This window comes from Engraulis encrasicolus, chromosome 13, assembly GCF_034702125.1.
Source record: "Engraulis encrasicolus isolate BLACKSEA-1 chromosome 13, IST_EnEncr_1.0, whole genome shotgun sequence".
NCBI lineage: Eukaryota > Metazoa > Chordata > Actinopteri > Clupeiformes > Engraulidae > Engraulis > Engraulis encrasicolus.
This window is the reverse complement of record NC_085869.1, coordinates 13,445,492-13,471,283: the sequence shown is the minus strand read 5'-3', so window position 1 is coordinate 13,471,283 and position 25,792 is coordinate 13,445,492. Positions and strand designations below refer to the sequence as shown.

Genomic DNA, 25,792 nt, shown 5'->3' with positions numbered 1-25,792 from the left:
TAGAACTGTGGAAGGTGACTGCTGCAGTTTTCAGCTCAGTCCTCCTGGATAATAAAAACAAAATAATGCCGACGAGAAAGTAACGCCGTTATCTTTTGATGGATTCCCTTTGGGTGCCCGGTTGAGACAGTTTAATTTTCACACCCAAATCAATTCGGTTTTAAGTTATAATTTTATATACAATTTATATATAATTTTTATTATTTTGATGTTATTGGTCACCGGGCCTATTCTTTTGATTGGGAGATCAAGGAACTCTCTGGTGTCGCCGAAACGGCGATGTGCTGTGGGCTGTTTACGCACGGCACCTATGTCCCTTCCATCTTCAGTCAGACTCAAATCGGACCGAAATCAAATAGCTGAGGTTAAACTGTCGTAAATACACGACCGAAATCGAGTAGCTGAGGTAAAATAGACGTAAATACTCGGGCGGATATCCGGGCACTCACATCCGGCAGCCTACTTACATTGGGTTGCTACACCGTGCACAACACGGAAGTGTGATGTCAGGTAAAACAACAACACTTCCTCCGCTACTCATGCCCCCTTCATTTTCCAACTTAAAAGTTTCATTGCGTGTTTTCAAAGCAGACCACATTTTAGTCAAAATTAAATTGAGCTCATTCGGAACTATGTCACAGATTCTGTAAGAGACGCTCTGTGACTATGTTACGTCCCATGTAAACCTATTGATTGTATGGATTTTGAAACAAGTCACATTAATATTGGTTGCAGATAGTGTTCAAGGTTGGTAGAGTAGTTGGTAGGCTGTGTATGACTAAGCCCATACGACTTTGTTGCTGTCGACCACCGTTGACGGAAGCATGTGAGCGAGAACTTGTCACGATGTGGGTGTTATTAAATACAGCGCATTTGCAGTCGGCCACAAATATGAACGAGACGATGAGCTCGCACCGGTTTGCTCTACTAACACACCACGTGTGAGGAGTGGGGGGACAGGCAGTGAGGAGGAGCTGAAGTGGGAACCTGCGCAAACTTGTGTAGAGGTGTGAGACAAGACCCATATACACACGTGAGTGAGTTGTTGACCAACCAGTTCATGGGCGCGTGACCTCGGAGGCAGTCCGCCGACGAGCGTTGAAGGGGAGAAGCAACTGCAGAGGTTGCAAGATCTGACTGCAGCCGCATTCATCCCGCGATAGTTTTACACCATGTGACATGTCACCTCGTCAACGCAACGTCGACGAAATTTCGAAGTTTGACAGGAAATCTAACCGTCATGCAGCATTTTCCATCCAGGGTGCATTGCTGTCTAAATGCGCATGCATGCGTTGACACATCTCGAATGCACCTACTGTGGCTAGAGTACGTAGGCTACTGCAACTCTACTCATTGAAACCACAAGTAGCCAAATTGATCTGGCTCAAATGAGAAAAGTCAAATATTACAGTTAAATAAGACCATGTTATTCAAAATTGATGATTTACACCAACCATCATTCATGAAAAAAACTATTAGGCTTTGCCTTATCTAAAAGTGCACATTTAAAAATTGAGATAAAATGTTACATTTGATGAATTCTATTTAAATATTTAATCCAAAGGTGATTTAAATATTACCACTTGTCACACCCCTCTTCACCCACACTCCTCACATGCCCATTTCACCTGGGTCTCTTGCCAGTTGAATTGGCGATCAATTAATGTTATTTAATCGATTAAAGCATTAATGGATTAGGGTCGATTAACTGATTAATTGCTTGCATAATTATTTCAAAGATATTTCTCTATCAGCATAAGCAACAACAACAAAAACCCTCCTTTTGGCATTCCATCTCTTTATATGTAGCCTACAACCAGGCTATGTTACCTTGTACACTGTAAACCCGAAAAGTAAGCAGTACTCAAAAGATTTGACAAGATATATATTACATCTTTTTTTCTTAAGATGACTATAGTAAAACTTTGAGTGCTTCTAACATATTTCTTTTAATTAATGTACTTTAAACATTTGGGTTTACTCTACAGTGTATGAAATAAATAGACCTGTCTGCACCATCTGAAAACTATTCCCATATTATTACAATGATTCATTATCTTCAGGATGTACGGCAGGATGGCATGCAATGGATCATACTCTAACAAACTGATAAACATTTTGTGAATATTGCTTTAATCTGTTTTATTCAAGTTTTTACATAGACACAACAGACAGTTTATTATTTTTACTTGAAATTGATCAGCAAGTGCAAATAAGAAAGTAGGCCTACAACTAACCAATACCATAATTATCATTGTACTTTTTTGTGCTCAACAATGACAAAGAGTAATTCCAAAATCAGAATGTTCTGAACTTCCAATCAGGGTTGTATGATTTCCTTAGGCTTGTTTCCTCTTCAACAGCTTTCATGAGAGGGCGTCACATGTGCATGTACAGTAAATGGGATGACTGATTGGCTCTCCAAGACCCCCAGAAAACACACTGTAAGAGAGGAGCAGAAGTAGACAAAAGTTACCATAGAGTAATGATTGCATGTGCTGCAAAGCTAGACTGGTGTAACGAATATAAGGGACTGGATCTGGTACCTGACTTGTACTGTGTATGATCTTGATGTGTATGCTGGGTAGGGTGGCGAGAGGGACAGGATGTATCTAAAGATTTATGTACGGTATTATGTTTTTGAGCAATGGGAATGATTGTCAATTTATGTTTTTATTTGGTGAGATCGAAGACAAATTTCATGCTTGCATGACAATAAAGTCTATTCTATTCTTCTATTCTAATACTCGTTACATTTAGTTTCGTTAATAGTTAGTTTAGTTTAGTTAGTTAGTTTAGTTTAAGTTAGTCAGCAATGGCAATGACCAAGTCGTAATGTAGCCTATTGCTGAAGGCCCTGTGCACTGTAATAGTGGTGTAATACTGTGGTAGTTTTTTTCTGTGACTGACTATTACAGCGTTCCACTGGTGGAATGGTGTGCGTTCAGAGGTTACTGCATTTTAAAAGCTGCCGTCGATAAGAGTTGTGTCATCATTTCTGTATTCTTTACATCTAAGTTTTAGATGTAAAATCTTAAAAAATACTCCCTCCGCCAACTTGTTGCGTACTACCATTCTCCCCCAAAAAAACAAACATTCCAAACATTCAAGTCACGCATTTTTTTTCTTTAACATTTCTGAAAAAAGGGGCCCACAAGGGTGCAGGGCCCACCGGGAAACTGACTTTTTAAAAAATGAAAAATAAAAAATTCTGAACGAGGTGTTGGGCCCACAGGTGAGTAAATTCTGCACCGCTAATTATGAGGGGGCCCTTTAAGCTCCCCCAGTCCAGCCCTGATTTTACATAGTCAACCATACTTACGCAGGTTGTTTTCATCTGTCAGAGATGGATCAGTTTTTTTCTATGAGGAATGGAGACAAAGAAAGAGCACTGTGTTAACATTCCATGAAATGACTTTACTGTGTGTGATGAGGGGAACATCATTGCATTGACCTTGAACTAGATATGTCAGATTCCAGTCTACATTTCATTCAAGCAAGCTGGAACAGCTAAGAGCAATTCTGCATTAAAAGTCAATGAAGTTGACAGGAGCTACCAGACTGAATCCTGATTCTTATCACGATACCAACGCTTGTGCAGAACTCCATGTGCGCATTCTTTGGTACGCATGCACGCTTTATAAATATGGCCCCCGGGCTGCACGGTGGCACATACAGAACTTGGATGCCAGAACAAATGTGTGACGTTCATTATGTCTTGACTGAGGTTATATTAAAAGGTTCAAGTTATTTTGTTTCAGACATGTAAAAGTTAGTTATCTTTTACCTGACAAGTTTCAACGGTGAAACTTCCGTCTTCATCAGAGACTCCTGATGAAGATGGAAGTTTCACCGTTAGTTTCACCGTTGCATCATGTCAGGTAAAAGATAACTAACTTTTATATGACTAAAACAAAATAACTTGAACATTTAATTTGGATGCAATAACTTTAAATCATGTACAATTGAAGGAGGTTTACCACAACTGTTTGTAAAGGTTTTCTAGCATTGGTTTGTGGTACTATGAGAAAAGGCAATTTTAGTAGTACCGTGCATTTAGTACCATACTGATTATCAACAAAGCTTACGTTTCAGGCGAATGTAGCAAGAGTTACAATACAGCTGTCCATTTTTTATTCTGACTTCAGTTCCAACTTCTGATCCACCAAGTTCAGCCTGGCATTTGATGCACTATGGTAGACACAGAGAGAAGAGAAAAAATCAGCAAGAATGAATATTTAATACTGGCTTTGGGCGTTTTCATGCCGTCCCGTTTTCCAAATGTCAGATTCAGTCTAGAAGCACAAAATCCCGCCCAATTCTATTGATTTCTATGGCAAAAAGTGGGCGTTTTTTTCTGATAAATGCCATTTTTACCCGCACACGGCCATCCTAAGCAGCCCAATTGGCAACACTGATGACAGTGGAGGAGGAGTATGTTTTTGCCAATTTATCTCCATATTGACAGACAAACAAACAAAATAATTTGTGTTCTAGGGAGATGGGTTCGTTTTTTCTCCTAAAAAAGTGCCGACTTGTTCCCCTGCACTGTTGACCATAACACAGTTGAGTAACACGGTTGACTGTTTTGAAAGTGTTTTTGAGCTATTGATCCCTTATGTGTTGAAAAAATCATATGAACAGACACTAGGGATTATCTCTGGAGAAGGAAGTCTTGTGTAAGGAGGGCGACTAAATTCAAATCAGACGTTACAGGGATTTATAATGAAAAATGTGTCAGTCTGTATCACAGTGAATCATAAAATCCTACTTATGAAGCTCAACAATCACATTTTCTATATCAGTTGCACAGATTAATGACAACATTATTGCTAAGGGACATAAGCACTTTCAAACGTATGTTGTTTCAACTCTGTAGTATTTGTATATATGTTTGAAATGACAGTATTTGTCCATAACACTGTTGACAAAATAATCAAGCAAATGTTCGCTTTCATTAGAGTATTTATCAAATGATTTAAGATTAAGCTTGGCAATTTGTTTGTTTGGAAACTTAAATATATACACTATGTAAACATCTAGGTCATTTAGTTGAAAAAAAATACTGATAATTGACATTTTGTTTTTGCCAAAAGTGTAGGGGAATTGTAGAATCACTCATGTATATCGTTATAGTGATATAAAATAATCCATATCGTGATGGGTTTTTTTTCCATATTGTCTAGCACTTTATATATATATATATTTTATTTTATTTTTGGGGGGGGGAGGTGTTCAACTTACTATAGACAGGACCAGTGATGCGCGGGCTGACCCGAAATCAGCGGGCGCTTGCAGTTAACTGCGGTCGACCGCAGGCACGGGTTATGAAATATTATTTTTAATGAAATTCGGGTCGGGTGCGGTCGGTCAGGACCTTTGAAATGATGCCGAATTTTAAAGTAGGCTATAGCCAATAGGCTATAGTTTACTTTAGCAGACAGGGACATTTTTTTGCGAAATAGATCAAAGTTTATATGGCTGAATAACTACGATGGTGCCACGCGCTCTGCAGGAGACTTAATGGCTCCTGCGTCGGCCGAATATCTTCTGCGCGTAACTGGTGCAGCAGGTGCAACCATCGAGTGCACTTTGAAGAACACAGAGGGTGCTCTCTAAACAGTGCAGTGATGGATATAGCCTACATATTTTCTTATACAATTGTAATGGTTTCGCACTCATGTGTTGCTTACAGAGTTTGTTTTCATTTCCTGTGTCGTACCACGACTACGAGGCAATCCACTTGACGGCTGGCTCCGTCTGCTCACCAACCTACAGATTAATTTCCTCCACAGGTAGGGATTCGAGTGGCTATGCCTACATTGTCGAAATAGAATAGGCTACTATAGCCTATAGCCTACAATGTCCAAATTATTTGCCTATTCCCTTTGAATGCAGTGCTCATGTGAGTAATTTAGCCTACAGTGGAAGAACATTGCCCTCGCCACTTAAAATAAATAAATAGGCTAATAAATAGCCTAAATAATGAAATAGCATTGTATGAAGAGCAAACTTGGTAGTCTGGGTAACAGACAAACATTATGATCGAAATGCTCATATTAGAAAATAATAGGCCTAATTTGTGAGAAAATGTTATCTAGCCTATTCAACATAGACTAGGCTACTTTTTGTTGGACAGGGCATGTCGCGTTATAGCATCGTGAGTGCAACTGTCGGCCTAAATCAGTTGAGAAGGGCTCTGCAGCCTACGTGATCATGTATGGATCTTTACATTGCAGTCATCTAAGATTACGAAAGTTCACGCTTTGTGTGGGCTAAATGATCATTTGCGCTAGAAAGACAAGCGTTGCCTATAGTGGCACCAGGCGGCGCAGGTTGCGTTTGTGGTTTGTGCACACACATGTGACGCGATTATCTTTCCCAAACTCCCGAATTAACCGCTTGGTCTCTGGTGAGGGAGGGGGTGGCCTTGGCACCCTGTCCCTCAACTTCGGGATAGGAAAAAGCGAAACCAATTTCAGTTCAGGAAAAGGACAGAGCAGAGGAGTAGCCTACCAAACCAAAAGAAGACAAAGTGTAGGCTACATTGCCACTATGGGTGTTTTCATAGCCTACCTGTTCCCTATCAACCATTTAAGCGAACTTATAGCCTACCTGCAGCTCAGCATTTTCTGTGATGTGAAGTGTATCCAGACCCCTCGGAAGTGAACCATGCTGAGACCTTTATTGACGTGATTACGCTTTGCCAATGACGCCAGGGTGTTCATAAAGACGCACGGCTACTATTTTCAAAGGCGGGTCGGGAAGCGGGCCGGGGCAATATTTTTCATGAATATTTCTTGCGGGCAGGGCAAGCGGGCGGACTAGGGAAAAAAGCGGTCGGGTGTGTCTTGTTTTTTCGTCGGCCCGCGCATCACTGGACAGTGAAGGGTGGGACAGGAAATGAGTGGAAGAGAGAGACGGGGAGGATCGGGAAATGACCCGGGTCAGGAATCGAACCGGGGTCGCCCGCATAGTAGTCCAGTGCCCAGCCGACTAAGTCACGGCTGGGCCGCCCAGCACTATTTTGAATTTGAACAGACATGGACTCACCTTGAAACAGGTCAGGTGGTAACACAGTGACAATGACTCAATGATCATGGCTGCTCCTTTGCTAAGTGGATTGTTACATAACGTACAGATTTTCTTCCCACTGACCGACCTGTATTTAAATGAAAATATTAAAATGAATAATAAAATGAAAATAATAAACGTAACAACATATAAACAGTATGGTTTTCTGAACAAGCTGATACTGAAAAGCACAAACCCTTTAAGACAGAGGGGGTACGGTTAGGGTCAGGGTGTATTTGCAGTGTTATGTACCAGTACTGTATGCACAATGTGTTTTCCATTTTGAGAAAAATACTCCTGGTGTATTGAACTTGTGGTGTAATGGACCCTAAATGTTAGTGGCATTGTCTTTAGTGCATTGGTCAAATACATACAGGCGTAGGGTCAAGATTTATGAAAGGACTGCTTTTATCCCTTGTTAGTTTCTCTCTGGGCATCATTAGAGCTTTAAAACACATAATCAAAATAACTTACACTAACCTTGCAATTTGATCTGAAGAATGATCTGGCTCCTGACTGACTTGTTGCCTCATCCAACTCCTGTCTGACAGACCAGAGTTTCTCTCTGTGTTCGGCAGACTTTGCTCGTAGTTCATTTCAGAACGAAATCCATACTTTGGATCCTCTTCCTCCTCACTGCTGCTCACAACTGCAATTATAAAGCATTGAAGGTATGTTGGCATAGGCTTCATATTCAGAAGTCATAAATGACATGAACGCGTATGGTTCTTGATTTGGTTACCATTGCAATGGGATGGAATGGGCTGACTACACATACCTACCAGGGCTTGACACTGGCACCTGCCAACTGATCAAAAATGGGTAAATGCGCACTGAATAATAAGTAATTAGTTATAATTTAATTAGTATTTTTTGTCTCACTAGCCACTTTGGCATGTAACTACTTCTTGGGTATGACATACAGTATTGCAGTAGTTTTATCCTGTGTTGTCCCTTGTGTTATATTTAGGTTCAAGAAAGATCATTCAGATTCTATTGGTCTGATACACTGTAGGTAGTTTCATTTAACACACTACTGTATGTTTAGCCTGGTCCTGACCATCCCATAATACTACCATTTCATTTCGTAGTAGTGGAGCCAATCCTTTGGTGGAAGTACGTAGGATGGCACGCAAGGCTACTGTATGTTAATATCACTGATTGTCTTATTTTATCACTTCATTTTCATTTTCATGGGAAAAAAAAGTTAATGTCAAGCCCTGCTACTTGCTGACACTTTAATGATGCTGCACCTAATGTGAGGTAACTGCATACAGTTAACGGTCATACAAAGCAAATAGAAAAACCCAAACAACCTCAAACTGACACACAGAGGAAAAAACGACAGCTGTGTGTGTGTCCCCCCGCTGGCGGGTGAGGCTTTGCCTTGCTCTCATGCAGACCCTTCGTGCTTCGTGCATCTTCGTTAAACTTAACCATCATGAGAACCAGGTTAGGTGGGGCTAGCCTGAGCGAAAAGCCGACTCCGTGCGGAGCCAAAATCTTTGGGTGGAGTACATCGGATGGCGTCGCCAGGCTAGGGTGGGGCTAGTTTACTAAGCTAATGAGAACTCATTTATGGGCCCCCTCTTTCCCTGGGCCTGCGACAGCTGCTCCCTTTGTCCCCAGACCCCCACTGTGAGCGTCCCTGCTGGTGCTATTACCTTTTTCTGCTTTACTGTATCTCGACGTGCTTACAATGTTCCTTCTGTCTGCCTCCAGCTCTGCTAATGCCGCTCGTTGGCTCTCTTTCTTCGACTCCTCACCAAGGAACCATGCAGTCATTCCCCCAGGTTTAGTAACCTTACCTAAATATAGGAACAGAAAGAAAACATAGGCCCATAAACACCTGAAAGCCTTCAAAAATTAATTAGATAAAATTACATTAGTATTCGACACCACACACAAAAAAGACAAAAAAAAAAGTTAAAAGAAAATGTAGAAAAAGTAGAGAAGTAGAAATACAGTATGTTCAGCCTGAAAACCAGATTGGAAGCAAACAAACCCATGGGCCTTTCAGGTTCACTGGGAGCAGGTATGGATTGAGACTCTGTCCTGAAAATGACAAAATGATTAAAAAAATAATTATCTTGATTATTTTATTCTTAGCTGGGGTAGTATGCAAATGTCAACAAAATGTATTTCTGCAATCTTTATTTTTCTCTAAAAAAATAGAGTCAATTAAAAAAAATCTATTTTAATATGCCTATTAATGAGAATATATTTGGTTGGTTTGGTTGGTCTTTTAGCAAATGGATACCCGCAAATGACGGATTCTTAAAAGCAATTGCATATGAAAAATACTTTGCTGTCCTTTCACCAAAAAAAATCCAGTATGTTCTGGAACAAAAGATTTAAAAAACACAAATGACTACTACATAAATGAATGGAAACATTTCATTGCACATGATGAAGGCATCATTAAGTCTAACCGTGGCTGCCATGTTAGAAGGATTCGATTTCCATCTTCAGCTGTTGTATCTTCTTCACTCTCTTCCTCTGGCGGATTTGTCTTCACCTCCAGGTGTTGAAGGGCACTTTGTATGCTTTGTACTGCTCTCTGCTTTTCCTCTGCTATCTTCACGTCATGGTTTCTATTCTCCCTGTGACCCCATGGTTCCTCCGTCTGGTTTGGCCTCTGCTTCTCTTGGTTTTCTTCTTGATAGTGATGATATTCTTCGAAATTCCTCCTTTTCTCCTCTTGTTTTTTCCCCTCACTCAAAGTTGAGGTGAGGCGGGAATCATAGAGAGAATGGGATCGCCTAAATCCAAAGTCGTTCACGTCCGGGGCTTTCTCTGTCTGCTGAACATAGTACATAGCCTATTACATGTACAGTAGGTCCCTAAGAAGTTACTTGTTTTCGTTTGTTTCATTATCCCAGTAAAGTACACACTAGGCCTACATGTCATTTTGAAATAGGGCCCACGTGGTTTTGATAACACTATTGAATAGTTCAGTTGAAAATCTGGCTACTCACATGCTGATTTCCCTCACCAGCAGATGGCTGTGCTGTGTCCTTCTTTGTGATTTTGTCAACCTTTAAAGGGAAGCAGTGATATAACATATTTTAGAGGTGAATATTTTTTTATACCCTATGATATGTAGACCTACTGGACAAGTTCACAAAGTAAAGCAAACATACTGTACAACAACATATGCAATTAATGATGGGATGGAAGAATTAACTGTACTTACACTAAATATCCTAGTTAAAGTACTTCGTCCACTGGACTGAGATCCGTAGGGGCGTGGAGTGACCATAGTTGATAACCATCCTGTGGTGTTGGATCTTTGAAAAGGCGTTGGAGCGATGGATGAGACTGACGGTTTTTTAAAATCAGCTGCATTGGGATCAACTGATGTTTTCTCCAACAGGCGTCTGGGCTGGGCAACTGGGGGGTTGATACTGGTGCTGCTCTTCCACAGGGGCTCTGTTAGACTGCTTTGGACTGCGGGAGTGCGACCAAAAACAGCTGCATTGAGATCAACTGATGCTTTCTCCAACAGCTGTTTGGGCTGGTCAGCAGGGGGGTTTATACTGGCGCTACTCTTCCACAGGGGCTCTTTTAGACTGCTTTGGACTGCGGGAGTGTGGTCAAAAGTAGGCACAGGGCTGGAAGTAGGACTGCTACTGGTGACACTGCTGTGATCATCCTCTTCCTCCGCTCTCTCCACCTGGCGTCTGGGCTGCTCTGATTCTGCAGAGGTGTTGATATTGGACCAGCTTCTCCAGGAGGGCTCGTTTTTAGGACTATTTAAGACTTCTGCATTTTGGGTGTGATCAAACACAGGCGTTCTGGTGACAGGGGTAGTTCCAGGACTGCTGTTACTACTGCCAGGACTGTGGTGTCCCTCCTCTGAGGCTCTGTCAAACGGGCTGGGGTGTCTGGCAAAGTCACTGACGGCAGTGGAGGTGCTGTGACTCTCCCACACGTGCTCTTCTTCTTTGGTGCTACTACGGACCTCTTCGATTTGGGTGCGGTGGTCAAAAACAGGTGGTGGTGTGCTGGAAGTGGGACTGCTGTCGCCGCTTGACGAGAGGGCTTCCTCCGGGTCAGAACCGGCACTGCTGGGCACGTCGACAAGAGTTTGTGACGGTGCGTTACTGCTGTTTTTGAGTGAGGTGACGGCAGGTGGATTTGATCCACGTGTCAAGGAGCTTGGAGTGGCCTGTGATGATGTGAGGGCCTCAGACGGGGAACTTGATTGCTCTGGAACCCGACTGGTCTTGAAGACGTCATCACTTGCAGCGTTTTTGTAGTCTCTTGAAACTTGACTGGTCTTGAAGACGTCATCACTTGCAGTGTTTTTGTAGTCTCTCGAAACTTGACTGGTCTTGAACACGTCGTCACTTGCAGTGTTCTTGTAGTCTCTTGCAACTTGACTGGTCTTGAACACGTCGTCACTTGCAGTGTTCTTGTAGTCTCTTGAAACTTGACTGGTCTTGAACACGTCGTCACTTGCAGTGTTTTTGTAGTCTCCCACAGTCTTCCTCCCCCATAAGTCAGAATCGTCATACGAGAAGTAGTGAGATCTGCCAAATTTGTTCCTCTGGACTTCCGGTCTGTCATAACAAAACAGGACAAGAACACTTTTGAGTAGTATAACAAATGTAGTCTGCAGATATTCTGTGAAAACAGATGGTAACTAAGACCAGATCGGTCTGTGCAGCCAGTGCTACCTTCGCTTTTGACTGATTCTTGAAAGTTTGGCAAAAACCTGTTCCTGCAATAAACGTGCTGATTCGGTTGAAAATCAGCTACATTTTCTTAAAAAAAATTAATCCAGGTAATGACCAAGGGGTCTGTCCCACAAATGCACAGTTGTTTGAAATATTTAAGTTTAATTTTATTACTTTTCATGGCTACAAACCAGCCCACACCCTGTAAAAATGGCTGTTCAAGGACAGACATCATCATTACATCAATTGACTCAAAATGTAGAAAAACACTGATGGTATTGAAAAATATCACCGTGACGTGGAAGAACGTATTGAAGTGGTTCTACAGATGTGCACATAGTGAGTGTAAAACAATATTTACTGTTATTTTCTGATTGCTCAAAATGTGTAACATACAGTATATTGGTCACCACCGTCAGATTTTTGTTAAAACGGCAATAAAATCAGGTATGCACAAGGCCATTGTCATTACTGAGGACCCCTTTTCAAACCTGTAGCTCTACTGCATACTTCACCATCACTGAAGCTCCTCTAGGTTTACTATTTTCTCCTCAATTTGTTAATTTGTTTGGACACTAGTACTCTCCCAACCATAAACTGTCAACACCGTCAGGGGGTTTAATAGTATTACCACATTCATGTTAATTAATATATACTTTTTCAGAAGAGGTATGAAGCACGATATTTTAAATGAAGATTTTCCTTAGGAGTTGTTGAATTATTAAAGTAATAGCAAATTTAAGCCTACACGAATATTTGTGAAATAACAAAAAAATGTTTGCTCTATTTAGGCATAAAGTAAGCACTATATGACGGTACATATTTTGAAATTAGTACACATAAAACCGTATTAAAATAGAACAAAAGTGAATTTTCAACATTTAAAGGCATATGTTTGAACCAAAAAATACACATAATGACTTAGAAACTCCAGATACATATGCAACCAAATGAATACAATTTTAATTGCTTTTAATTGTGTCTGACGGTGTTGACAAAAAACAAGGTATGATTAGAGAAAAGCCTGATATCTGAAAAAAATAATAAATGGGGAGATTGGCCTCGTGCCAGGGGTGGAAGTTCCCCACCAGTCACAGTCCTGTGCTCGGGCCCTAAAAAAGCACTACTAATGGACATGTCTATTGCAGTGTACCTCTCCTTCCTCTCCTCCAATGTTTTGGTTTCTGTGCCACTGGTAATCTGGTCAATCTTCTCCCTTTCTTCTTTCTTTCTCACAAGATCAACATTCACACTCTTCCGACGATTCTTCCACTCTGTTAGGTCCTGTGTGAAACAGAGAGGTCAGTCAGCCTTTGTGCAAAATAATGGAATGCTTGAGGCATTCAAAACTGAAAAAAACACTGAGAAACTATAAATGCTCTCGGAGAGCGCAGACCTCCACTAAGGAAGCTTTTGACAGAACATTTGACTGTGTTACTGTACACCATAAGTCTTTCTGCCTTGTTTTTGTGGCGTTAGAATCTAGAACGTCAAAATCAGCCCTATTCCGCGATGGTGAAGAATCTTTTTTTTAAATCCTGGATCCGGATGTCCACCAAAATTTAATCACTTTTTCTTTTTGTCATCTCCAACATCTCCACAAAATCGATCAAATTTCATCAAAATCCGTTCATAACTTTTTAAGTTATCCTGCTGACAGACAGACAGGCAGACTGACAGACAGACAGACAGACAGACAGACAAACAAACCAACGCGACCGAAAACATAACCTCCTTGGTGGAGGTAACAACGCGACTGAAAACATATCCTCCTTGGTGGAGGTAAGAAAAAAAGCTACAGTATCTTGACCGTAAATTTGTATTGCCTGAGTGAGTTCATAACCAGGGTAATACCACCTGCAGGGCAGGAGTAACGCACAGGTTAGATACCGCTGCAGCCTAGGGGCCCCCCACCCTCCAGGTGGTCCCTGACTGACCAAAAGCCAAAAATTGCAGAAATTTGACAAGAAGCAATATTGAAAAATGAATCTGTAATGTCAGTAATTTGCCCTAAGGGGGGGGGTCATAGCAACCTGTAGCCTAGGGGCCCCGGGCCATCTTCATTCGGGCCTGACCGCCTGATGCATCCACTCACTTTCATTTAATTACAGCAACTACTTGGAGAACATGAGAACATTTCTGATCCACCCATTATAGAATTTGTGCAAGCGATGATTTGTGAAACAATGATGTTAAGCTTGAATTTCCAGTATAGTTCAACAGCACTGAATTCAGCTGCCAGAATATGAACAGAAAACCCTCCATAAGACTATTGGAACTCCATGTTAAATGTGTTCTTTTGATTCTGATAAATCACTAATCCCATGCTCTCCCACAATCTCAGGATTCAATTCCCTCTCACACCACACATTCACAGTAAAAATGGGCTTATGTGTTGAAATGCATGCCGTTTACGTTGATGTACATCAGGGCTATTAAATTGGCGGCCCAGATGCAGTCCACATGCTGTCCAGGCATGGCCCCCAACTGTAGCAGTATACATTTCAGTTTTGATACTGCAACACATGATTTGCTTGTGAATCTCCTGCTCGTCTTGTACATTCACATTAAATTTGGTTAGGTTTTAGGTTAGAGGAACATCTTGAAAAATTGGTTGCGGAGTACTGATTTGAAGTGTCTTTTCCATGTTAGAGATGGCTGAAAATGTGCGGCCCGACTTAAGTTCTTGGTTTCAATTCTAATTGAATAACCTGATGTACATCAGTGTTAGTGCATTAGTACATTAACTGTTATTTTACATTTACTGCATAGTATGTGGTGACATTCACAATCACATACTTACATTTTGCCATTGGTCGTCACTCTCCTTCATTTGAAGACGAACACTTTGTAACCTTTCATATCTTTGTTGTTGTTGTTGTGGGTCCATCGGAATGTCTGCCATTGATTTGCTCCTGTTATTTGGGAACAGAGATAATGGCTACGGTTACCATGGCTTTTATAATACCAAATTAATAATTCTGAATGAAATAGTTGGGTCGAGTTTATTTTGATCTCTCATTTAATTCCGAATTGTTAAGTGTTTACATGACGTTTTCAAAGCGGAGTTAACCTTTATTCAGAATTAAAGTGAGTTAATTTGGAATTAAATGCCTCATGTGAACGTAGTGATAGTATTCAATGATGCAAAGTAAGGTTGTTGACACCCTATGATACTACTACTATTTACTTACTAAAATCCTGCATTAAGTGACTCCACTAATAATATCCCTGACTCATTCCACAAAAATGTTTTTGATGAGGAATGAAAAGTCTCTCAAACCTATAATCCAATTGCATACAACGTAGGACACACTGGATATTTGTCAGTATTGGACAGGGAGGGCCCAACAGCTACAGCAAGAAGCTACCTCAATTACAAATACTTGCTTGTGGGAAGCTTAGATGTCTCACCTGTAAGACTCACCTGTATGCCTCACCTGTGCGCACATGTGCGTGTGTGTGTGTGTGTGTCTATGTGTTCTTTCCGTTATCATCCTAACTACTGTCCTCCCTTGTGCTTATGGCCCCAGGATGACGTCGCAAGACATCATTGATGACAGAAGTGTAATTCAATATCTCACCAAAGCGCAACTCAAAGGACATTTTCTCATTTGCAATCGGGATGTTGAATGGGCAAAAGCCCCCCAAATGTTGTTGTGGCTTGTCTGACAGCGGGGAAACTTTATTGTTTTCTCCATGGAAGCGGGCCGTCAGCGAAGCGCAGGGCCACCAGCACAGGTCGAGGAGGAGAGTTTGGATAATGGACTGTACCCCAGGTACTTATTGTACTTTTACTGATGTGCTGATTTTGACAACAAAATACAGTTTGCTTTTGACTAGCCAGCTCACCCATAACAATGCAGGATTAGGGGTCTTGAAAGGCATATAGGCCTACAAATATATGTACAGTATTATTATTAGATTATATTATGCTTAGCTGAGGCTTTTATCCAAAGCGGCTTACAGTTATATACAGGTATTGGTTACAGTCCCTGGAACATTGTGGGGTAAGGTGCCTTGGCTCAAGGCCATTTCCGCCATGGATGGAGGTATAGGGAGAGGTGAGGGTGGGAGTCGAACCTGCAACCCTTTGAACCCTTTAAGTCCACCTCCCTAATCACTAGGCCATATGTGGCTGCCCCACATATGAAATGACCTTACCTGTACATCATATTTTTTCTCGATGACACAGGATTGCCCCAGTCGCGTCCGCCATCTTCCTCCTGCTCAGCTGGCTTGTGATGAGGAGCAGGAACATATCCAGAGGGTTTGTCTTTGGTGGGCAGGAACTGGTTGAATTGGGTGCTCACCCTGGGTGTGACCACCAGGGAGCGGCGGTATTTTGGGTCTCTGTTGTCCATGATCCTTAATCCCAGATCAGGATCACAGCCCAACTGGGGAAGACAAAGAAGACTGATAAAAGATGGGGAAAAGAATAGGTAGGAACCCAATGACTTTCATTTGTCAGGTGTAGGCTATAGAAATACTGGTGAGAGAATAACATGCCGAGACATCCAAGTTGAGGGCTCTCAAAGGTCGGGCGCCTTTCAGACAATTAGAGGCTACATCATGATATTAAAATAAAATAAAAACATTCAAAATGTTTGTCCCTAAGAATATTTTAGCAACCCTTAAACCCAACGAGTGTGTGTGTGTGTGTGTGCGCGCGTATGTGTGTGTGTGTGTGTGTGTGTGTGTGTGTGTGTGTGTGTGTGGTTGTGTGTGTGTGTGTGTGTGTGTGTGTGTGTGTGTGTGTGTGTGTGTGTGTGTGTGTGTGTGTGTGTGTGTGTGTGTGTGTGTGTGTGTGTGTGAATGCTGGCAGCTTTTCTCTCTCTCTCCCTGTTGTGGGTATGCATTAGCCTCCATACACGGTTCAAAAAGCATTCCAAAGCGCAATAAGAGCTAAAAGTATTTTCAAAGAAATTTGGATCACCCCCCCCAAAAAAATACCAACATGTACTTCATACCAACATGCTCTGACAATTTCATAAAAACATGTTCATGCATCGGTGTGTCATTTAACAAACCAATCTCAAACGCCACCACCCGCAAACGAAATTCTGCACAACCCCACCTTTCCATCAAGCCATATTTCTGATGACATCATTCTTTTCTCACAGTTCTAGGTATGTGTGGATTAACATTCATCTGGTGAGTCAGGTTTGGACAAGCCTATGAGGTAATTAAGTTGTGATGATTTGCTGCACTTTGAACAGAATAATCATTTTCCAACGCCAAATTAGAATACATTTATTTTATAATCTGGGATGGTGAGGTCTATCGTTGCGACGGGGCCCTCAGGATGTCACAAGCCTAGGGTGTGACCACACCTGCTGAACCTGCTAGTTACACCCCTGGGCATGAGAGAGAGAAGGCATTGGCGGCATGCATCATTTGGTTTCGTAGGAAACCAAATACCGGGATGCCATTCACAGACATCCACCCAAACATCCAAATAATTTGCAGAGCAGAAGCCAAGCCCAAAACAATCCACAGGCCTGGAAAAAAGAATAACCTACTACAATAATGTAAATAACTTACAACCTGCAACTTCACACACAATTAAGAGAGAGAAGGCATTGGCGGCATGCATCATTTGGTTTCGTAGGAAACCAAATACCGGGATGCCATTCACAGACATCCACCCAAACATCCAAATAATTTGCAGAGCAGAAGCCAAGCCCAAAACAATCCACAGGCCTGGAAAAAAATAATAACCTACTACAATAACTTAAATAACTTACAACCTGCAACTTCACACACAATTAAAGCAACACAAAACACAAGCCCAATATCACTTGTACCACACCGTTCCTGAATAGTGTTGAATAGGAATAGTTAGTTGAATAGTAACATTTCACCCCATTTCTGCTGTCGACACAACATTCCTCATTATCGAGTACAAATTCGCAACACATCACAGGTCCAATTTCAATACACTAGACATATTGAATGCTCTTATGTTTATAAGTATGCTGTCAGCAATATTGTATTTGAATTCTTTTTAGATCTACTGTGCTTCACCCTTCAGGAATGTACATGTATTCAGAAGACTATCACTGCGTTTCATGTTGCTTGGACACTTCACCCTTAAACTCATTCACAGGACAACTCATTCTAATCTCAGAAACAGATAACCGTTTATGACACCAGGGAAAGGACAAAGGACATACATGGCATCGTGATAGTTGCGGAATTTTTTTTATGAACCAGTTATTGCTGATGCAATTCTGAAATATCAACACAAACGAGAAATATTTTCACTCTAGGAGAATATTCTGTGGTAAAAGAAAATGATCTGAACTACCCATGGTCCTTAGATGTCTGCAAGGAATGTGGCAAAAACTCAAGATTTTTAAGTTGAAGGCCAGGAAAATGTGGCAGAGTTTGTACTTCCTGAACACGTTTTATTCCCTCTGCTCGTCACATCCACAAGTCAAGCAGGCCTACAAGTTGAATCCACTTTTTATTCTTTTTTTTTTTTGCTTGAATGTCACACAGTAGCCTTTAATAATAATATACTATTATACTATACACATACAGTATTATATGTATGGAGTAAAGTATGCATTATAAATAATCTTTGTAAAGGGGTTTGTGTGACTGTCTGATGCTTTTTATGCATGGGAAACTCCAGGGGTATACCCAGGGGTCATCAACTGTCCTTGTAGAGGGTAAATGGTCAAACTCACTTGTAAGATTCTGCATGTTTATCAATGGCCACCTTTACATAATGCTTCAGAAATTAAAGTCCGAATTAAATAGTTCCTTTGAGTTTACATTGCACTTTCATTTCATTCCGACTCTTGAAGTGTTTACATTATGTTTTCAAAGTGGAAATAAGTTTTATTTTGTAATTAAATTGAGTTAATTCTGTTTTGTAAACGAGGCTAATGTTGATGATGGTGAGATGAGCGTTCCACTGCAACAAGCAGTATTTGTTCTATTGACATTTATAACTATTGACAGATTTGCCTTGGCCCAACTCCATTGCGGTATATGGCACCATGAACATTCCACTTCATGAACAGTGCAATTGTCCGTCTGATGTGGTAAGTGTAAGCCAAGTGGCACTCTTCCGCTTGAAGTAATGAAGACAGAAACGTTCGTGTTACGGCTTCAAATAACATTAAATAATAATAAACATAAACATACAAAACATTAAATAAACTTTAAAGTTTGTTTAAAGGTTGTTTAAAGGTTGTTGACATCCATGACAATCATTTTGGCTACTGTTTAAAAAGCATTAAATATACTCATAGCCAAATTAATTATGCATACTATTCCACTAGACACTCAGTCGAGGAAAGATTTTTGTTACCTGCGTACAAAACTGGAACTGGACAAAGAACACTGCACTATAGAGGAATGCTGGCATGGAACTCCTTGCCCAATTTCTTGATTAAGGAAAACATTGACAAAAGCTTCAAAACTAAATTAAAACTGTTTTTGTTTATACAAAATACTTGACTTGTTTTTTGTTTTTTTGGTTTCTTATTGGATGTACTTTACTTTATTAACTTGCTCTGATGTAGGCCTACCTTCTCCGTTTGTGTTTTATTTCACTCTCTATTTATAGGGTGAAAGCAGTATTAATAGGACCAACGTAACGTATGAGTGACAGGTTCTCATTTCCTCTTTTGAGTTTGTTTTGTTCTGTTTTGTGTGTCTTGTGTTTTTGTCTTCTGTTGGGGTTTGTATTATTTGTAAAAAGAAAAGAGAAAAATGTAAAATAATGTATGAATTTGTTTTGACCACAGGAAGAACAGTGCTTCTAATAGAAGATAACTGATGTGTTGTCAATAAAGCAATCAATCAATCAATACTAATAGGAGTGTGGTTGTCAGGGGTGGCATGATTGACAGTAGCAACTTGTGTTCCTAACCTTGCTTTGAACAGCTAGAATTACAATTACTTCCATACAATAATTGTATCCATATTTGGAGCTTTTCGTGAGAAGGAAGAGCCTCATTCAACAAACGCAAGCCAAAGAAGTGGACATGGTGGTCAAAAATGCTTTTGGCTGTAGATGTCCAATGAGATGCGGATGTCCAAATGGATGTCTGATACGGGTGTGATGCACCGACCGTTTCTCAAAGTGAAGTGTGATTTGACGTCATAGCGACTCGCCCAGTGCTGTTCCAAAAGGAAGTGTGCTTCAGATGTGTTCCATGGTGGATGTCTGATGTAGATTTACAATCCGATATCTGATGTGAATGTCAAATAGGATACACAAATGTCCAACTGGATGTGGATGCCCAATTGTGGCTATCCAATCAGATGACCGATGGGGATGTGGCTGTCCAATCATATGTCTGATGTGGCGGTGGTCCAATTGATGTTCCAATTGAATAACCACTTGATTGTGTGGATGCACAATTGGTTGAGTTGAGTTCGCAAGTCACGTGGTAGTTTTTCTTGCTAGCCTTTAATGCCATGATGGTTCGTAAGTTCCCAATCTCTGGAGGAATGAATTGTGTTTCGTGGACCCATCTCAGATAAGCCGTGAGTGAAAACCCACGCAGTCTATGGGGCACTGACCAACAGACTTACACTATGGTTTTGAAAGGGGATGCACAGTAGAATAGTGTGGCACGGCCCATGTAAGGGGGGCCTTGGCTGGAATCTAACTGTATATGTGGGAACTTGTCATGGTAAAGTTTGGGAGCCTGTGTTCTAAGCCATGCTTAGGAATGTCATATCTCAAAGGTCATGCCCTCTAGCTGGCCCCAGATGTGGAAATAAGAAATCCTCCACATCTGGAATCAGAGATAACGCAATCAAGTTCAAACCCTGAAAATGTCCTTCTACTTTCAGTTTGTGCACAATTCTTATGATGATCAGAGCTTAACCCTTCATGCCACAACACATGTTATAAATTAGCTGGTACCAATGGCAATGACCAAGTCGTAATGTATTACTGAAGGCTCTGTGCTCTGTCATAGTGATGTAGTACTATGGTAGTCAAGTTTTTTTAGTGACTATTACAACGTTCCAGTGATAGAACGGTATGTGTTAAGAGACTACGAGCTCTTCTTTGGCCATATATGATCATAATTCAGCCACAATTGTTTTACAACACCTGCGTATATTTAGGCAAATTTCGACGTTCAAGTACATGTTCATAAATCTCACGCTTTGCTCAGGAATGATCGTCATCTGATAAATCAGCCCCCTGGTCTTTTGAAAACCAGGAAGTATGAGCGAGCGTGCGGGCGGGCTGGGGCCGGCTAATTGGCGAACAGAGCTGAAGACATTGTGGCGTCTATCCAGGTCTCTTGTTCAACCATCACATGTAATTACATTGCGTTTGGCAGATGCTTTATAACCAAAGCGACTTACAAACGAGGACATAATCATAGCCAACCTCACTAGCAGATACAAGGTGCACAGGAAATGTAAACATCTCGATCAAAATTGATTAAATCAAAAGCTTAATGCACTGTACTGTGATGTAATGTAATTTACAAGGTAATATGGAGCAAAAGAATATTAGTGCTGCGATTTCAGACTGTTTCCATGAAGTGAAATGACATCTGACTGCTGCATCTGGCCAGGGCCGCTGACAGCTTTTTCTGGGCACAGGACAAAGTAATCTGAAAGGGCCCCCAATCCAATGTAATAGAAACCCAATTTTGGGCCCCCTCTGTCCCTGGGCCAGGGACAAATGATCCCTTTGTCCCCCCTGCCGGCTTCCCATCTGGCTACACTACTTCAACCAACCACATCATGTACTACTTCAAACATACAACCACATTATGGTTAGTCGACTTTGTTCCATTGGGCAGTGGTTTTCAACCTTTTTTGAGCCAAGGCACACCACCACCAATTGTAAATGTGAATAGAAAACAAAACCCTATTGCCTATATGACAGACTATAATTTTCCACACCAGATGATCTCTCAGGACACACTAATGTTCCCCGGCACAGTGGTTGAAAAACACTGCCATAGGGGATGCCATTAGTCTGAAAAAGCACACCTTTTCACACTTTTCAACATGCCCTGGGAAGATTAGCTCTCACCCCTTTATATCATTTCTTTTATTGGACTGTATCCATTTATAGGCCTATACAATATGGCCTTGCCTTACTTCCCTCCTGCCACTCCAGTGGTGTAGTCTACGTAGAACGCGGGTATACGGAGTATACCCACTTCAAAATTTCAGGGATTTCAGTATACCCACTTAAAATGGATTGATCCATTATTTTGAATAGCACAAATATATACAGTATACCCACTTCAAAAAATGCTCAAATATACAGTATACCCACCATAAAAAAGTAGACTACACCACTGTGCCACTCCTACTACTACTCCAGGCATTGTTAGGTTGTCGCAGGTCAGCAAAGTACATACAAGGCCTACTGTTACATTACATTACATAACATTATACTGCATTTGGCAGACTCTTTTTCAACAAAGCAACAATTGAGGACATTTCCAGAACATCTGGAAACACACCTGGTTGAAATAACAAGATATTAAAGATGCCCTGCTTTTCTTTCCCACACAACAAACACATTCTCGTCATTTGTACTCACAATGTCATACCAAAGTTTTGCCACATACTATGGACAGGCAAACACGAAAAGAAAAAAAAAAGAAAAAAACTTCCTGATCACGTCTCCCACTCAAAGTGTCAAGCAGCCCAGACAGGATTTCAAGAAAGCGAATCAGACATAAAGCCTTATGATTGCCTTGTGTCACGCTTCAGTTTCAAACTGTCACAGGATTTCAAAGAGCTGAAAGCATTACAATGAAGAGGAATCCGTCTGCCACATTTCACATCAAAAGCAAGTTAGTACACCAGTCATTTGCTATCTTTTTTTACAGGCATTTAAAGCAAATTACTACCCCGGTAATGAGCTATCTTTTTACAGACATTTTAAGCAAGTTCCTACATCAGTCATTCATTGTCCTACTCGTGTGTCACAGAGGAAAGAAAGAGTAGTACATTCATAGTCACCTGTGTGTGAAGTGAATCCTACAGATTTTGGAAAACAGAGGTGCCGACAGCTTCCGTTTTTCTGGTTTTGAGAAGCCTTGAAGGCAATGTTTAAGACTCCACAGGACAGGAGAATGCAGCCTTTTTTGACGTAGCACAGAGTAGACTTCACAGGATCCAAAGTTCACTGATATTCCAAACTGACAGGGGTGGGGTTAAATGAATAACAGCACTCATGGGTGTGTATAGTCGACAGGCACACAAATAATGCATGTAGGCAAACCTGTTTTGAGCAATATTGATTCATATTTCACCCAACCCCCTCCTGTTGTATTTACGTATGCTGGTGAAAAAAAGTTCCTCATGATTTAAAAAAAAGTTATGTACACTGTAATACTCAGAAGTGTCAATATCACAATAGAACATGAATATTACGCTCCATCAACTACCTGTCTTTGGGGCACTCCCGTCCAATCAAAAGACAGAGGGAAAACGAGAAATACAAAGCTTGGCTCTGGACATCTTTTTTCTCCCACTAACAAGCACCACATATTTAATTTGAAGACTGATCACATCAAGCAGATGCATTATATCTAATGGTCGGCTTCGAGGATTCACAGCTAATAAGTCAACATATAGTAAATGGAAATAAGTCTTGGGACTTTTTTGAGTATATCCTTGTCTATTTATTCCTTTTAATATATGATTACTGTTACTATTAGTGTTGCACCGATACCATTTTTTAGGCCCGATACCGATACCGGATACCCGACTGTGCAGCGTCAGCCGATACCGATACCATACTGATACTACTCTGTTTGAAATTTATATACAGTCTATATTTGAAAAGTTTTATAGGCTACTACTTGGATGTAACATCATTGCTATTATGGCTTTGTCAGGCTGCTGCCTACTCCAGTAAAACTATACTTTTTAAATACCGATGATATAAAATAACTAAGATCAAGGCTGCGTTTAAGTGTCATACGAGCATCTGTAAATGGTATCGGTGCCCTATTTGTTGGTATCAGCCGATATCGATATCACCATTTTAGTGTAGTATCGGGGCCCCGGCCGATACTGGTATCGGAATCGGTGCAACACTAGTTACTATACAATGTTTTTACATGAACAGACTAAATAAGTTCATTCATTCATTCATTCATTCATTCATTCATTCAAGTACACAGCTCAGGAAACCTACACAGAAAATGTTACAGTGTTAATCCAACACTATTCAGACTAAGTAATAACTCTTTGAGTGTTCAGTTAACAACACTGTGAAGTCATACTGTATATGCTCTAAAATAGTACTAATTATTCGTAATAGTAATAGTAATAATTTACTGTGTAGAAAGCATTGGGAGAGACAAGATACAATGGCGGTGCAGAATTGAACACACACACACACACACACATACACGCACGCACACAGACACGCACGCACGCACACACGCACGCACACACGCACACCCGCGCGCGCGCGCATGCACGCACGCACACACGGGCACACACCCACACACATACACCTGTCATTTTTTTTTTTACTTTTGAGGAGAATGAACACAAAGAATGTTACTCTCTTATACACTTACAATGAGATTTAATCAAATAAATCTTGAATCTTTCATCTCGAATATGATTAGATGGAAGAGGCTATTTGCACCCAGGGGTAGTCTGTATACAACTAATTGTACGTAGGCCTACTGTGTTTGGCTTGGCACAGGTGTTCCTTGGCAACTATTTACCCAGCCATTTACATCCAAGTCACAGTCATTAACTTTATTGAAAAATGTATCCGTTTCCTTTATTGCAGCATCAGCTCACGAGCAGCCCTGAAAACTGACAATTTAAGGTGCACCGTGTAATATTTTTAGTAGTTAATTTCCAGAATCCATGCTGCCCATTCACAAATGTTACCTTTTTAACAAATACTTACCACCACTACCATCAAATTCTAAGTATTCAATAGACTGAGAAAAGAGCACTTTCCATACATGAAAAGGGGGGATCTTCTCCATGATCCGCCATTTTGAATTTCCAGATATAGACATTTTTAGCTACAAAACTTACTGTGCTTTGGCCATACTATTGGTTCATTATTCAGAAAATATTAATGAAAGGTCAAATTTGGCAAAAGGCAGCACAGTTTCAATGAGCTGCATAGTTTCAATACCTACTCTGGCCACCCTGCGCCACCATCTTACACGGTGCACCTTTAAGGAATTCCCAGTGTTGGTCCATTGCTGCCCACAAACTGTAAAATGGCCCTACCGTGGCTGTAACGGTAGGGCACTGGGCTGCTGTGCCGGCGACCCGGGTTTGATTCCGGATCGGGTCCTTTGCCCATTCTTCCCCATCTCTCTCTCCCATGTTTCCTGTCGGGGTCTCTCATGGTCCTGTTGTGAGTAAACGGAATGGAAGACAAAAAAAGAAACAACTGTAAAATGACTTATTTTGCCTTATAACCATGCATTTATTTGATATTGTGGCATGCTCGAATACTAAACAGAGAGTCTTGGGGGGTAGGGGTTACCATAATGTCATGCAAATAATCTCCAGGTTTAGGCCAAGGTTACACGTATGCAGATTATTTTTTTCTTTTAAAACAATGTACATTCCTTTTATCTGTTTACAAATTGTTATTTCATTAAACATGGCATGTGGATTTAAAAAAGAACTTTATATCACACACTGATGATGGACATGATGGAGGCATGACTTAATGATGAATTAAGAGCCGAAACGCATCTGCTTGTGGACATGGTGGTATTAATAATCCTTGCTCTCAACCTTGTGGGACGAGTTTGTGTAGTGTTGGGCTATCGGACTGGCCCTTTAGCTCAGCAGTCTCGTACTGCTCCTCCCATTTCCGAACTGATGTAGGCTTGTTGACGAGGTGGCAGGTTCACGGCCCCGAGAGGGACGAACCATGCGGGAACACCTCTGTCACAGTGGTGCCGTTGACCCGGGATGGGAGTGAGGTTTAGGGGGGAGAGTGTAACGGAGGCCAAGTGTGGCATGGAACACTATAAATCTCCCTCCTGAAGCCTCAATACAGTGCTGTAGCATTGGTCTATCGGACT

At 41.0% G+C, this 25,792-nt stretch overlaps 1 protein-coding gene across 2 annotated transcripts; it reads right to left on the bottom strand.

Moving 5' to 3' along the window:
• Positions 1-2,125: 2,125 nt before the first annotated feature.
• LOC134460697 (LIM and calponin homology domains-containing protein 1-like) lies at positions 2,126-22,882 on the bottom strand. 2 transcript variants are annotated; one of them, XM_063213080.1, is made up of 14 exons: positions 22,728-22,882; positions 15,921-16,153; positions 14,560-14,671; positions 12,910-13,040; positions 10,271-11,639; positions 10,053-10,112; positions 9,507-9,877; positions 9,080-9,129; positions 8,739-8,882; positions 7,555-7,723; positions 7,054-7,162; positions 4,089-4,191; positions 3,323-3,362; positions 2,126-2,442 (listed from the first exon to the last, which is right to left on the bottom strand). In XM_063213080.1, exons 2-13 carry the CDS (start codon positions 16,118-16,120, stop codon positions 3,352-3,354), a joined length of 2,829 nt encoding a protein of 942 aa, XP_063069150.1. In that variant the 5' UTR covers positions 16,121-16,153; positions 22,728-22,882; the 3' UTR covers positions 2,126-2,442; positions 3,323-3,351. The 2 variants fall into 2 exon arrangements, with proteins under 2 accessions (XP_063069150.1, XP_063069151.1); XM_063213081.1 differs by lacking the exons at positions 2,126-2,442; positions 3,323-3,362; positions 7,054-7,162.
• Positions 22,883-25,792: the final 2,910 nt, after the last annotated feature.

Coding starts and splice junctions, on each gene's coding strand:
- LOC134460697 (XM_063213080.1), bottom strand. CDS start 16,120: ATGGACAACAGAGACCCAAAATACCGCCGCTCCCTGGTGGTCACACCC. Junction 11,640..12,909: donor TTGGAGGAGAGGAAGGAGAG/GTACACTGCAAT, acceptor TTGTTATGACAG/ACCGGAAGTCCAGAGGAACA. Junction 7,163..7,554: donor TCTTCAGATCAAATTGCAAG/GTTAGTGTAAGT, acceptor ATTTAAATACAG/GTCGGTCAGTGGGAAGAAAA.